The sequence below is a fragment of the Argentina silus genome (genome assembly GCF_951799395.1).
Source record: "Argentina silus genome assembly, chromosome: X".
Classification (NCBI taxonomy): domain Eukaryota; kingdom Metazoa; phylum Chordata; class Actinopteri; order Argentiniformes; family Argentinidae; genus Argentina; species Argentina silus.
Genome location: NC_139653.1, coordinates 44,645,482 through 44,658,939, shown reverse-complemented (window position 1 = coordinate 44,658,939; position 13,458 = coordinate 44,645,482). Strand labels below are relative to the sequence as shown.

Genomic DNA, 13,458 nt, shown 5'->3' with positions numbered 1-13,458 from the left:
CCATCTAATCAAGTTAACCATTATGACACCTCCCGGTTTTGACACAAAACTCGGCTTAAGTCAGACTAGAGAACTGTGTTACGTTTCAACTAAATTCACAAAAGAAATCTATCAGTAAACATCATTCTATTCTTCATGGGAGGCAGAAGCTCCATGTCCAGTCAACTGACCTGCGTTTGTCCAGGAGACTAGAGTGCGCTGAGGGTCCAGAGAGGAAGTGGGGGGGCAGGATCCAGGGGGACTGGTGCTCACTGTTGGAGGAAGACTGGGGGGGCTGTAGGGGGGTGAGGAGAGGAGGAGGCGGGGGGGAGGAGGATGAGGAGGCTGTAGAGGAAGCTTGTTGAGACCCAACGAGGGACGAAGAGGACATGAGCACACCTGTGGCGGGGCTGATGATGGCCTTCTTCCCTCGAGTCGTGAGGCTGCCTCTCCCCCGTACCCCCAGACCGCCCCTGCCCACTCTTTGACCTCTGCGCCCCCGACGACCCCTCTCCACCAGCACCACACGCTCCGGCTGAGGCTCAGGTGAGGGGGGCCGTGAGGTCCTGGAGGCGTGGAGCAGGCTGGCGTCTCGCTCTCCCTGGGAGGACGGCGAGCGGTTGTGGTCGTGGTGGTGGTCGTGGTGGTGGTGGTGGTCGTGAGGTTCCTCGTCAGGCTCCGACAGGGCCTGCGTGCCCTCCGAAGCCTGGGAGTCGCAGGAGGAGTCGTCCAGGCTGGGGCTGCTGGAGCGGGACGACTCCCCCGAGGACAGCTGGGAGGAGTGCTGGGACACGGCGCTGGAGCCGCATGACGCCGCGCTGCTGCTGAAGCGACCGCCGTTACTGGCCGTGCTGTTGTTGAGGAGGCCGGTCGTCATGGCAGTGGCGCTGGATGGCGCGGTGGTGGGGGGAGGCGGGGGAGGGAGTGAGAAGGCGTCGGCTGGAACGGGGGTCCCGGCCGTAGCAGCGGTAGTGGTGACAGTAGCTGTTGACACCAGCATCGGGGAGGGGGTGGGGGTGGAGGCTGGCTGGGGGGGTGGCGCCAACACAGCAGACGGCACAGGCTCCAATCTGGCCACCTTCATGTGTGGATGGGGAGCTCCGAAGCTGCCCTCGTCCTCGATGAAGCGCTTGGGGGTTTTGATGATGCGCAGAGAGACTGTGCTGACCACGGGCATGATGAACTGTCTGATGTTCTTCAGCTGGGTTCTCCTCCTCCTCCGGATGCCCACCTCCATCGCACCCGCCCCGGGGCCTCCAACAGCCACCACCTCCTTCTCCAGCAGCTTCTTCTTCTGCGCCCCTTTCTTGGCGCGCTGCAGCAGCTGTTTGGCGATGGCGGCGTCAGTGCGTTTGGAGGGAGGGACTATCCTGACAGGCTTGATGTGGCGGGGGCTCTGCCTCAGCCCCAGCGGCCGGCCCTGCTTAGAGGGAGACGGGGAGGCTGGGGGGCTGGAGTGTTGAGAGCTGTGGAGGTCAGGGCTGGAGGCATCATCTGACAGCCTGGCCTGGGGGGTGTGGGGGTCTGTGTCTCTGTCCCTGCGGACCCTGAAGGCCCTTTGTTTCCCAGCCCCTGCCTCGGTCAGGCCAGCCTCTGATCCAGAGGAGGAGGAGGAGGCCAAGGCTGCAGCAGCGGCTGCGGCCGCTTCAGCTTTGAGGCGCTCGGCAGAGGGGGGTCGTCCTCGTCTGCGGCGGGGCACACCGGGGACGGGAACGCCCTTCTTAGCAATGCTCTTGAGCCGCGACTTGAGAGGGCTGAGCTTCACCTCCTTCAGCCTCTTCAGCTTGGTCACCTTGGAGTCCTGACAGCCCACTTTAGCAGGCGGGGCCTCAGCGTCCTGCGTCTGTACGGACCCCAGCGGAGTCCTCTTGGTGGCCTTCCTGTCCCTCTCCTCCTCTGCTGTGTCCTTGCGGCGGTGTGGAGCGGCGGAGCCGTGCTCCAGCCCTGCATGCCTGCCGTCCTCTCCTGCTGCATGGCTGCTAACCTGCCAGCCCCTCTGGCTGCCCGAGGCAGGGGGGCGGCCTCTCCTCTTCTCTCCAGATCCAGGGGGTCTGCCAGGTAACCGTTTCACCTTCTCACCCGGCCGCGGGTGTGAGCCCTCTGGTTTACCCCGGGCAGGTGAGGCGGGCGAAAGGGGAGGGGCGACACCTGCCGATGCTCTCTTTGCAGTCAGGGCCCGCGGGGGCCGGCCTCTGGGCTTCTTCTCCTGAGTGGGAGTTACTGTCAAAACACAAAACAGAGAGGGGGGGGGGGGGGTCTCAATCAGTTGGCCAACTTCAATACACAGCCGACCTGCTGTTAGTAGATAAAGTAACTAGGTCTATATGAGAGGAGGCTGGTGGAGGTTGAAATGGGAGGACAGGCCCATTGTAATGCATGGAATGAAATGAGGAAAGGTTTCAAACACCGATACCTTTCCTCATTCCAAACAATGCATTACAATGAGCCTGTCCTCCCATTTCAACCTCTACCAGCCTCCCCTGGTCTATACACTGACTAAAATAATGTAGGAGGAATTGTTATACAATATGGGATTTCAATCGTTGGTCCAACTTCAATATAGTCCCTCAATATACTGGACGGTGGATATTTATAAATAACTTGTTCACCCGCTGATGTCCTTGAGGGACTGTGTATTCTTCTGTGTTCACTGACTGTTCCAAATCCTACAAATACTTCTTCCTAGAGAGGGAGAAAAAGAAACAGATTAAATATGTTCCTAAATCAAACAACATTCTTCTTGATTCATCAACATGTTTCTAAGGCCTATTTCTTTACATGGAAATGCCAGGTGTGATGACCCTAGGTCTAGGTAGATTGTATTGTATTTACGAGACACTACATAACTGACTACACACCCCATAACCCTTATGCCAGAGGGAAGTGTTAGACATCCCCTACTGTCAGGTGTACTTCCTGCCAGAAGGATATAAAAGAGAGGGGCGTGGCCCACGCTCGCTTTCTACCATGTCTCCAACAAGTCTCTTCAACGGATTCTCTTGTTTGACCTGGAGAACACTGAAGATTGTTATGACATTGAGAGACTGGAAATGTAGGACACCAGTCCCACTAGTTTTGTTATGTATAGTTCACCACCTTTCATTTTAAATAACACCTGAACAATAATAATAATAATAATAATAATAATAATAATAGCAATAATGCTGGAGCTGGCCGTCCAAGAAAGGACCAAGGCTACAGGTCTGAGATCCACGGTTGGAGGACTCAGATGACACATGACAGACACACACTGCATTCACAAAGTCAGGTCGCAAATGCTATCCTAGTTAAACTAGCATTGACACAGGTTAACTAGGGTAGCAATTGCAACCTGGCTATGTTTTTTCACGTAGACACCAAGGGCCGGTTCGTGACAGAGGGGGCCGGTCCGTGACACAGGGCTATGAGTGAATAACAGACTGAATTCAGAAATAAATACAGTAGGTCTAGATCTACACTTGAGTCATCCTGGTACTGAAACCACAGCACAGAACTCGCAGATGAAGACCAGACGTGTCCCCTTCACGAAACAGCCCAATGGTTCTCAATCTCACTTTCACCTGCTGACTCACACCGCTCCTCCCATTCCGTTTCCGTTCCTTTCAAGACGAGCCGCCTTAAGCTAAGGAAGGCTCAGAACTGTACAAACGTTCTCAATATGAAACCACTCAAACCGGGGATGTGAGTAACGGCTCCGTCAAACCACACTCAACCCTCTTCCCGTTCTAGGTACATGCTACGCCAGTAAGTCATGCTCAGGCAAAACAATGTCTCACTGACTGACATATCTAAAAGAGAACAAGGGCAAGAACTACCAAGACCAACAATTCACTTAGGGTCTTTTAATGACTCAAACAGGAAAATTACCAAGACAAATGGATCCATGTAGACCAAGGGAGGCTGGTGGGGCCTAACATAGACATATGATAGGCTAAAAAAACAGTAAATGATAGCAGTTGGGATTTATTTACCTATATCCTTGAGTGTGTTGTGTTAACCTGTCAACTCAACCTGACCTCCGGATGGCACTCAGGTAACTGGGGCAGCGCTGGTTGCTAGGTTACCTGACATCAATGCTAACGTCACACACAGGTCATGTGTACTGTAAGTGGTTAACTCTGGATAATAGTCTTCTTAGAAAGTGTGTGTGTGTGTGTGTCTCAAACTTCTACTAATCCTATAAAAATGTCCCAATGCATTCTATTAACTTGCACAAAAAAGAAATTACAAATACTATGTCGATCAATCACAGCAAGACATGTTTAATGCTGTATCAAACAACATAAAGATCATCAACATGCATCAATCTACCTATGGTCCCATGTCCACACACACACACACACACACACACACACACACACACACAGTAACCCCGGCTGGCCCTCTCTGCTAGAAGATGATGCATATATCCAGGTTTCTTTGCCAGTCTTTTGTGTTTCTCTCCCCTCCTCGTGTGAGAGGGGGGAGTGTCATTCTATAATATTTATTTATAGCAGTGAGCAGAGCTGCAGTTGAAGTCCCTTCGGCCCAGTTGTAGAGCAGCTGCTGTCTAAAGACTAGTCCACACACAGAACTCAGCTCACTATATCTAACCACTGTTCTACCAGCCAACTGAACTGCCTGCCTGCCTGCCTGTCTCTACAGTGCATATAATCTTCTCCAGATTAAGTGTGTTACATGGGTGTTATCATCTATCAATTACTATTGTTTTGATTAGGCAAAATTAAGCATTAAGGTTTAACATATCATATAAACAGCCTCATTAAGAATGACTTGCTTTGTTTTTCTATTTTGATTAACTTCTATCCACTAAGATGCCGCCACATTGAAACTTGAATCTGGTCCTTCTACTGCAGTTCATCCAGGAAGCATATGTCAGCATCAGAGGAGGCTGGTGGAGGCAGAAATCGGAGGACAGGCTCATTGTAATGCATGGAACGGAATCAGGAATGGTATCAAATGTGTGTACCTCCACCAGCCTCCACTGGTCAGCAACCTCTCTCGGGCTGCTAGGTGCTATTGCAGAGCTAGGGGGGTGGGGGGAGTGGGGGGGGAGTTAGAATGGCCAGCTCTGAGTGGCTGTAGCTGGGACAGTGCGAGCAGCTCTCAATGACATCACGACCCTGCCTTAGGCACTTACACACACCTGCATGTACCACACCCCCTACCCCCACCCCCTGTGAGTGAACTACACGGCAAGGTGTAAAGAAAAGGCAAAACACAGAGGGAGGGTAGGAAAGGGAGGGAGCAGCATCTTGACCACATGGTGCAGCAACAGAGATTCAGCTCTGCCTCAAGGGACAACTGGGATGAAAAGGGGTTGGGTTGGTGAACATGCTCCCACAGAATCTAACTAAATCCCTATCTAAACAAGCCTCCCACACACTACAAGCCTCACGTGTGTGTGTGTGTGTGTGTGTGTGTGTGTGTGTGTGTGTGTGTGTGTGTGCAGCCATGCGCCGGAGACACACATTCACTCCCCGCCCACAGGCAGATCAGAGAGCAGCGTGTGAAACGAGGCTTATGGGCTCACTAGCCGGACAGGCAAGGCAAGGCAAGGCACCTGCTACTAAGAGTAAACAACACATTGTGCAGCAATGTAGATGAATAGGTAACATGGGTGACGGAAGGGACGAAAGAGAGTGTAACAGCCATTGTTGTTGTCGTTCTCCATTCTTGTCTTTCCAAGGGAAGGTGGTTATGAGGAAACCTCTGACTGTTGATTCACTCAGCATGTGTTCTAAGTGCCCTCTGGTTCCTTGTTTGCTTTACCATCCACAACATGCAAACTCCCACTCCTTCCTGCTGCGCTGTACAATGCATTGCTTACTATCTGTGCATGAATGACACGGTCCTGACTTCAGTCTTTCCTTTATAGATTATTGAGGAGAGACTGCTTAGTCTGACTCACTGCGGAAACGCTCATGCATCTGGTACAGTGAAGGGCCTGTCCCTCTGTGAGTACATAACCATAAAAGCAGATGTATAGATTTGAGGTCGTTCTGTACTGCTCGATAAATGAGCCGAGGTGAGAAGCGGCTGATGTGACTGACAGTTCTACCAAGATGAAGAGATCTTCTATCCAGATAACCTGAGGAAATATCAAAGAGGTGGGCTGGGAGAAGCTGAGGGAAAAATATGTTACAGGAGAAACTAGTAAAAAGTTGGTTGAGAGTGATTGAGTTGGTTGGTTAACTGGATGAGTTTTTGGAGTTACAAAAAGCTTTTTTATCAGGGTTGATGAACATTTTCTGGGCAGTTGAAAGAAAGTGAGATATTGTAGAATGGTTGGTTGGTTAATGGGATGGATGAATGGATAGATGAAAGAGAGGATGGACAGATGAGGGGGGAGGTATACAAATATAAAAAAATTAAGAGGTTAACCAGTATGGATTATACTGAGTGAAGCAGTAGTGACTAGTGAAAAGATGACGGCCAGGTAGGTGAAAGGTTAGATAGATATAAGGTTGGAAAGATAGAAGGTTAGATAGATTGTATGTTTGAAGGTCATAGATAGGATGTTAGATAGACAGATATATGGATAGGATGAGCCACTCCAATGGCTCATGGAGTGGGTAGAGAGTTGGTTGGTTGAGTGGTTGAAAGTGGTAGAGTTGGTTGGCTAACCTGGTGAGTTTCTGGAGTTACAAAAAGCTTAATATGTTTAATAGATATCAGAAAGCTTTTTATCAGGGTTGATATGTATACACATACACACAAGTACTAGGTACTTATATATATATATAGTACCTAGCATGTGTGTGTGTATGTGTGTATATACATACACACATTATTTATTATATTTTTTAACATGGTAATTTACTTCCATTACGGTATTATTCCTGTTGTGATATTCCTGTTGTGTCAAGATATTTTTAATTAAAGTACTTTGTTTGTTTTATTCATTGTAACCGTTATTGCACATGTATTTGATCTACTAATCTACCAATTAGATCAAATATATTTGTAATAACAGCTACAATTAATTAACCAAACGTACTTAGATCCTCAATAAAATATAAAAAGAATAAATAAAAATATATATATTTATTTAAAAAAATATATATATAATAATAATTTGTACGTGTATGTATGCATGTGTGTAATATACACTCACCAAACACTTTATTAGGAACACCTGTACACCTTCTCATGGTGGAGGTGGTGTAATGGTGTGGGGAATGTTTTCTTGGCACACTTTGGGCCTGTTAATACCAATTAATCATCGCTTGAATGCCACAGCCTTTTTGAGTATTGTTGCTGACCATGTGCATCCCTTCATCGCCACAATTTACCCATCTTCTAATGGCTACTTCCAGCATGATAATGGACCATGTCACAAAGCAAAAGTCGTCTCAAACTAGTTTCATGAACATGACAATGAGTTCAGTGTTCTTCAGTGGCCTTCCCAGTCACGGATCTGAATCCAATAGAACACCTTTGGGATGTGGTAGAACGGGAGATTCACAGCTTTAAAGTGCACCTGAAAAATCTGCAGGAAATGGGCAGAGAAGAGCTCTTCAGAGGGAAGCTCTACTCCACTCCTCAGCACTCCTGATGCTCCACACGTGGCTCTCTGCCATGGCTGTAACCCCACTTCACCACATCAAGTAGTGAAACTGATCATTAACTCTGCCCCTGGAACACTTGATAGAGGGAATAGTTCTCCTCAGACTTCCAGGGAATCTAAATGTCTAGGGGAACGTCCAATCCTCTGTAATTACTAGTCTCGTTACATTGTTAAGTCATACATTTTTAACTTGGGACGTTTTTCTTGGAACCCGGTACAGAAATAATACTATGCTATAATCATCTCTTAGATAAATCTGCAAGTCAGGGGTTTCAGTCAGTCCTTGTATTACAGCACTAAGAAGGCACCCACTGTGGAGACACTAGAGAGGAGAGGCTGTCAGAGAAACTCTTGTACATGGAAAGGAAAACTCCCTTTACTCAATCACATTAATTTTGCATATGGAAGGCAAAAGATATGACTGACAGTGTGACAAGGGTGGTGAATGAAGGACCACACACATCTGGTTAACAACATGCAGCGCTGAAAGGTCTACACAGTAAAACGTTAGGCACTATGACAAGACCATGACATACTTATGACATGGTAGTCTCTCCTTGTGCTGTATCTACATTTACATTTATGGCATTTAGCAGACGCCTTTATCCAAAGCGACTTACAACAAGTACATTTGTTTAAGTAAGTGAATCATCTATCCATCAGTCATCATAAGACAAAGTAATCAATGCTCGGACCAGGGACCATAGGCAGTCACAATGCTAGAAGAAGGAGTTTTTTTTTTTTTTTATTAACAGGAGAGAAAAATGTACAGCGGGGTAGTAGGGGTGAAGAGGTCTTTACACCTGCAGCTGTAAGGCTGGCTACGCCTATCAGACTAAGGATATTTTATATAATATTTTGTTTATCTTTACTGTTAAGAAGAAAATAAATCCTAAATCAATCAAAGGTTTGAGCATGGACAAATAAGTCTCCTGGTCTTGTCCTCCTCATGGTAGTAATTCAGCCCAGCCGTTCCCCCTCAGTGTAGACCCACTCTGAATCATTTCGAAGCAGTAGAATGAAGATTCTCTGGCCAGAGGCTTCACTTCACCATCTGATTTACTATGGACACTCGGCTCTCATCTCTTCCTGGAATTTCAATTGGCAATGAGATCATCCGATACGTGTCCTTCTGATGCCACGTTCCTGTTCAAAGGCCACTGTGGGAGTCCGGTTGGTTTGTCCTGACCAATGATGACTAATTTTCTGCTTACACAGAATAGGAAACCCCCCTCAAACAAGTAGCTGGATTACAAGGGGAATTCTGGCCAAGCAAAAGGTTGGTGTTTGTTTCAACCATGTGCCAGGAGATTAACTGAAGTCCTTCACATTTGCCCACACACCGACACCTTGGAGATGTAACACTGATTGATGGCTCATGTTCCCACACCTCACACCCACCGTTTCAGGGACTTAAGCAACTCTAACTGGAGCCCTAATCACAGCAAAGACCAGAGAGAGCCGCAGTAAGTCAGGGGTAGAAACTGAGGCAGTTCTAACAGAGAAGCTCTAATCAAAACAAAGACAAGACGCGCCTACCAAAGGGGCAATAAAGGACAGTCTGGAGACCCAACCCCCCCCCCCCACCCCCCCACCCCCAATTGCCGCCTTTCTCCAAGCTGAGGTGAAACCCCTTTGCCCGCCTGCTGTAGCAGAATAAAGCCATGGATGGGAGGGCCTGTGACTAATTCCCCTACCAGCGTCGTCCCTGGGGGATGGGGGTCTCTCTCTGCACCCTTTGATATTTGTGCCTGTGCTCTTTCAGCCGCCTGCTACTTCATGAAAGCTGGAATAAAAGCAGACACAAAGCTTCCTGCTTGGATCCACACGCTGTCTCGGGGGGCTGGGGGCTGGGGGGGTCTCTGCCGTGTAAATAGGCCAAACACCTGCTGGATGGGGGATCCCTTCCTTCCACCCAAACACACTTGTTATCTAAAACCAGTGGGGCAAAGCCAAAGCGCTTGGTTAGATACATCTATTCAGCTGCACTTTTGATGAGTGATTGGGTCTTAATCTGAGATCAGATGACAGAGAGGAGGGGTTTCATTCTAGCCGAGGAAAAAAAGGAGAGAAAGTCTTATTACCCCAAAATGTCAACATTGACAGTGATTTGCCTAAAAACCTAAAACACAATTTGGCTGGATCACTACAAGGAATTTGTAAAAGTGGTACAAAGCCTACAAATGCCCTCCATTTGGACAACAACAGTCTACAAGCCCCCTTTTGAGCTCTCCCAATAGGCTTCGCTAATCTATGCCAAAGTGGCAGCTGTCAGAAGAAAAGTTGTGCTCAGAGCGGACAGACCCTGTGTGACTGAAGTGGGTCTGCCTGCCTAGGAGGAGTGAAGGAGGGGCCCGGCTGGCTCAGACCGAGTGTCCGGCTGCTCAGTGAGCTCAGCAGGCTGCGATGAGCCAGAACAATCCTGCCCAGGCGCAACATCCCCTCTCAATGAAATCACAATGCTGTGTCCGCAACTTCCATGAGCTACAAGTTCCAGTGGGATTTGAGGCCGCCTGTCTCAACGCATCACAGCTAGTGCTATTAGTTTTCCCTCATTGTGTGTGAGGACGGGCAGACGGGACCGCCTTGCTTAAAAAGTGAGGGCACAGTGTCTCATACCCTCCTTTGAATGTTTGAAATACATTTCATCATGTCTTAAGAAGGCAACAACATTGCAGACTTTAGTACAAACTTTAGTACACTTTAGGCAACTTCAAATCACAACCATTACTTCACAATGCTCTGTAAACACGATAGAATCAGTAAGCATATTCCCAATGATTACTGAAGAAATCAACTGCACTGATGAACACTTAAGGGACACCAGAAGGGTAAATGCCCAGTGGTGCTATTCTGTAAAAACATGCAAGCTAATGTTGAGAAGATCAAAACATTATTCCACAATTTGATCGAAGGCGGTTTTTATTTAGTTTACTTTGCAATAAACAGCAGAAATAGCTGATAGATTAATAAATGATGTTTCTCATCTGATACCACCCGCTGTCCTATTCGACTACAATGATAGTGATAAACACTGCCATGGTCTACTCCCACTGCAATGAACGCGTGCTCATCGTGAAAAAAGGAAGATGGTAGTTCGCTAAACCGAACACACCCCCACATCACAAGGTCCGTTAAACGACTCGTTGTTATTGTAGCTTGTTGGCAAGCACTTTGACAGTGGCTACTCCAACGATCTAATTTGTAGCAACATCAAACATACAAGACTGACGAAAGCTGCTCTCGAGTCTAGATACCTAGCTAAATTCCTCGTTTTAGGAATTGTAGCCTGCTAGCACACGTCATCTGCTATGACCACAATTCCGACATTATTTTGGTACTACGCACTGTGTGAAGAGGGGGGAAAAACATGTCCACCACCCATTTTCCTATGCATCAGCAAGAGCAAGCGTGGCGTAGTGCGTAGCATGGTAGAGGCTCAGCTAAACCCAAATATGCGAGTTGAACAACAGAGCTAAATCCATCACAACCTGGACTACCCAGCATCTTTATAGATTATAAATGTTTTGCTCAATGCAGGAAAAAAATACATAAATAGCTAATTTAGCTAAACAAACCTCGCCTTAAGGTTGGACAACATAATGATAAACCTTAAGCACCTTTCATACATTAAAAATGTACCTCAACTCAATGCGTTACAATAAGCACTAAAGGAAATCAAGATGGGATACACATTTCACAACATTAGCATACGCACTGACACCTCGCAGCAAGCTAACAGCTACTGCAACACCTGAATGCTTATTTCTTTACTCGCTAGCTTGAATGCTTATAAAAAAGTGGATGTTGCTAACACGATAGAACAAGGACCAAAGGAAGATTTGTAGGGTATTCTTAAAGTAAGCTGGCTCAATGATCGAGTCACAAACGTGAAGTCATGTTTCTTACGCTCCCTAAGTTGACATGTTTTGTTTTCAAGCAGGACCCTCGCTCGCTAACTGGGAGGTCCCATGCCATGCTAGTTAATACTCACTGCGAAATAACGTTTACACTAGTTACACATGTCAAAAGCTACATTACTAGCTAGCGTGTAATGTTAGCAAGTCAGTAGTGCTGGTAATACATCAATAATATATCTAAAGACAACATGCTCAGCTCGGAAGATGTGTGAGTTTACGGTTCATCTGAGCTTGAGTCAGGCAGAGGTAGCTACATCAGCTAGCTGGTCCTTCAGTCACCCGAGGTACTGTCTACAGCCGCTTTAGAAAACTAGCGCTGCATTTCTGTTTTATATCCGCAATTCTTTACGATTATTTTAGTATTTGAAGCATTGGATTTCCAGCTAATTCCCTAGTTAAACAAGTAATGTATCTATGGGCTCACTGTGTGAAGCTAGCTAGTCATCAGGCTTCTTCACTTATATCACAGCAAGATGCTGTTATGAAATGGACTTTCTTGCTATCCCTGGGCATGAATCTCGAAAAGTGAGAAAACAACAAATGCATGGCTTGAACTATGATGATGAGCTTGATGCCCACCACTAGTGTACTAGGGAATCAAGGCCAAGCAACTAAAAAGTTAGCTTGTGACTTGACGATGACAAGTTCGGTCACTCTTCACGAGGACTAGGGGTAGCTAAGGCCACACCAAACTACTCCTCCGTATTCCAACCGTGGGTCAGGGAAGGGTTAGGGTTAGTACTCATTTCAGTCCTCTCTGTGGCTATCGGTGCCTAGTATTAGCTATAAACCACTATCAGCTGGTCCTCCACTTACCTCCCCGCTGCTTGAACCACTCGACTCCCCCAAAACATCTTCAAATTTCTGCAGGTTGCTACCGATCGCAGAGGAGACCTGTATTGCAGCATCAAACCCAGGTCCAACCCCGGTCGTGTTCAGGTGAGTCTCCGGGGCACTCCGGAGGGAGGCATTGACCCGGACTCGGCCCGCTCTCCTCCCGGTGCCCGAGTTGCTGCTCCCTCCGGGCCGAGCGGGGAACCGCCACCGACAGCTGTGCGCCATTTTACACTCTGCCTGCTTGCCCAGAGATCAGAGAGCTGAGTGGGTGTAGCCCTAAACCTGCATTTACCATCGGGCTTCCCTTTTTATACATGAAATACATATCCATCCATGTTCCAGGGCTGATGGAAAGTGGGAACATGTATATCTTCAATATGAACTATTCAAGCTTTCCATAGCCAGTTATAAAACAGGTCACAGGGCTATTTACCCGGGAAAGGGGCTTCAGTTAACCAAAAGTCGTTGTACTGATGCCTGAAGAATCCACCTTGCACGTCGTGAACGGCGCTAGCAACCAACTTTGCTTGTGCTAGCGTTAGCTAGCTTAGCATACAAGCTGCTGATGTCATTCCTTGCAACGTTACTGCCACAACACTCCTGGTCTTCACGACCATTGACAAATACCAAATTACCTTGCTACATTTAAACGAATCCCCAAAAGACAAACCCTAAATAGCTAAAATAGCTAGCTAACTCGCCAACAGCAAACTTGTTTCAGCACCTTGTCGCTGTCCAGTCAACAACGAGCCAAGTTCGCGAGCAATTAGCTAACTCGATACAGTTCGCAGCAATCAGCTTTCGAATAAAACATTCCTTCTCATTTGAAAGACAACGGAACTAAAGAAAACAAAACAAAAAAAACAACTAAATATGCTTTTCTATTAAGAAAGTACATTTTGGAGTCCGCGGCGGTAAACTGTCCGGTAAAACTTTCGAGCAGTGAGCGCACGAGGGATCAGCAGCAAGAGTTTCCCGGATGAACGTGGAGTCCTTGTGTGACATTTCACAAGCTCATTTGTCAGGATTTTAGACGTTTTACTACTTTATCTTGATATTTTCCTCTATTTTATTGTTGAAATTATTAATTCAGTCGTTCGGCTAAAGACCTCGTAGTGCTAATTCGCGTTTGAATTTCAGTTGATCATCGAG

The 13,458-nt window shown here is 47.2% G+C and overlaps 1 protein-coding gene across 1 annotated transcript in view; it reads right to left on the bottom strand.

The window, feature by feature from the left end:
* Nucleotides 1–12,531, bottom strand: part of LOC310822411 (histone-lysine N-methyltransferase 2A-like) — a gene marked incomplete at its 5' end in the record, with an annotated part of 52,748 nt that extends 40,217 nt beyond the window's left edge. The window contains 3 exons of the mRNA XM_083694749.1: nt 171–2,199; nt 2,589–2,661; nt 12,286–12,531. Of these exons, the coding sequence (XP_083550875.1) occupies nt 171–2,199; nt 2,589–2,661; nt 12,286–12,531 (2,348 nt within the window). The remainder of the gene's footprint in view (nt 1–170; nt 2,200–2,588; nt 2,662–12,285) is intronic.
* Nucleotides 12,532–13,458: the final 927 nt, after the last annotated feature.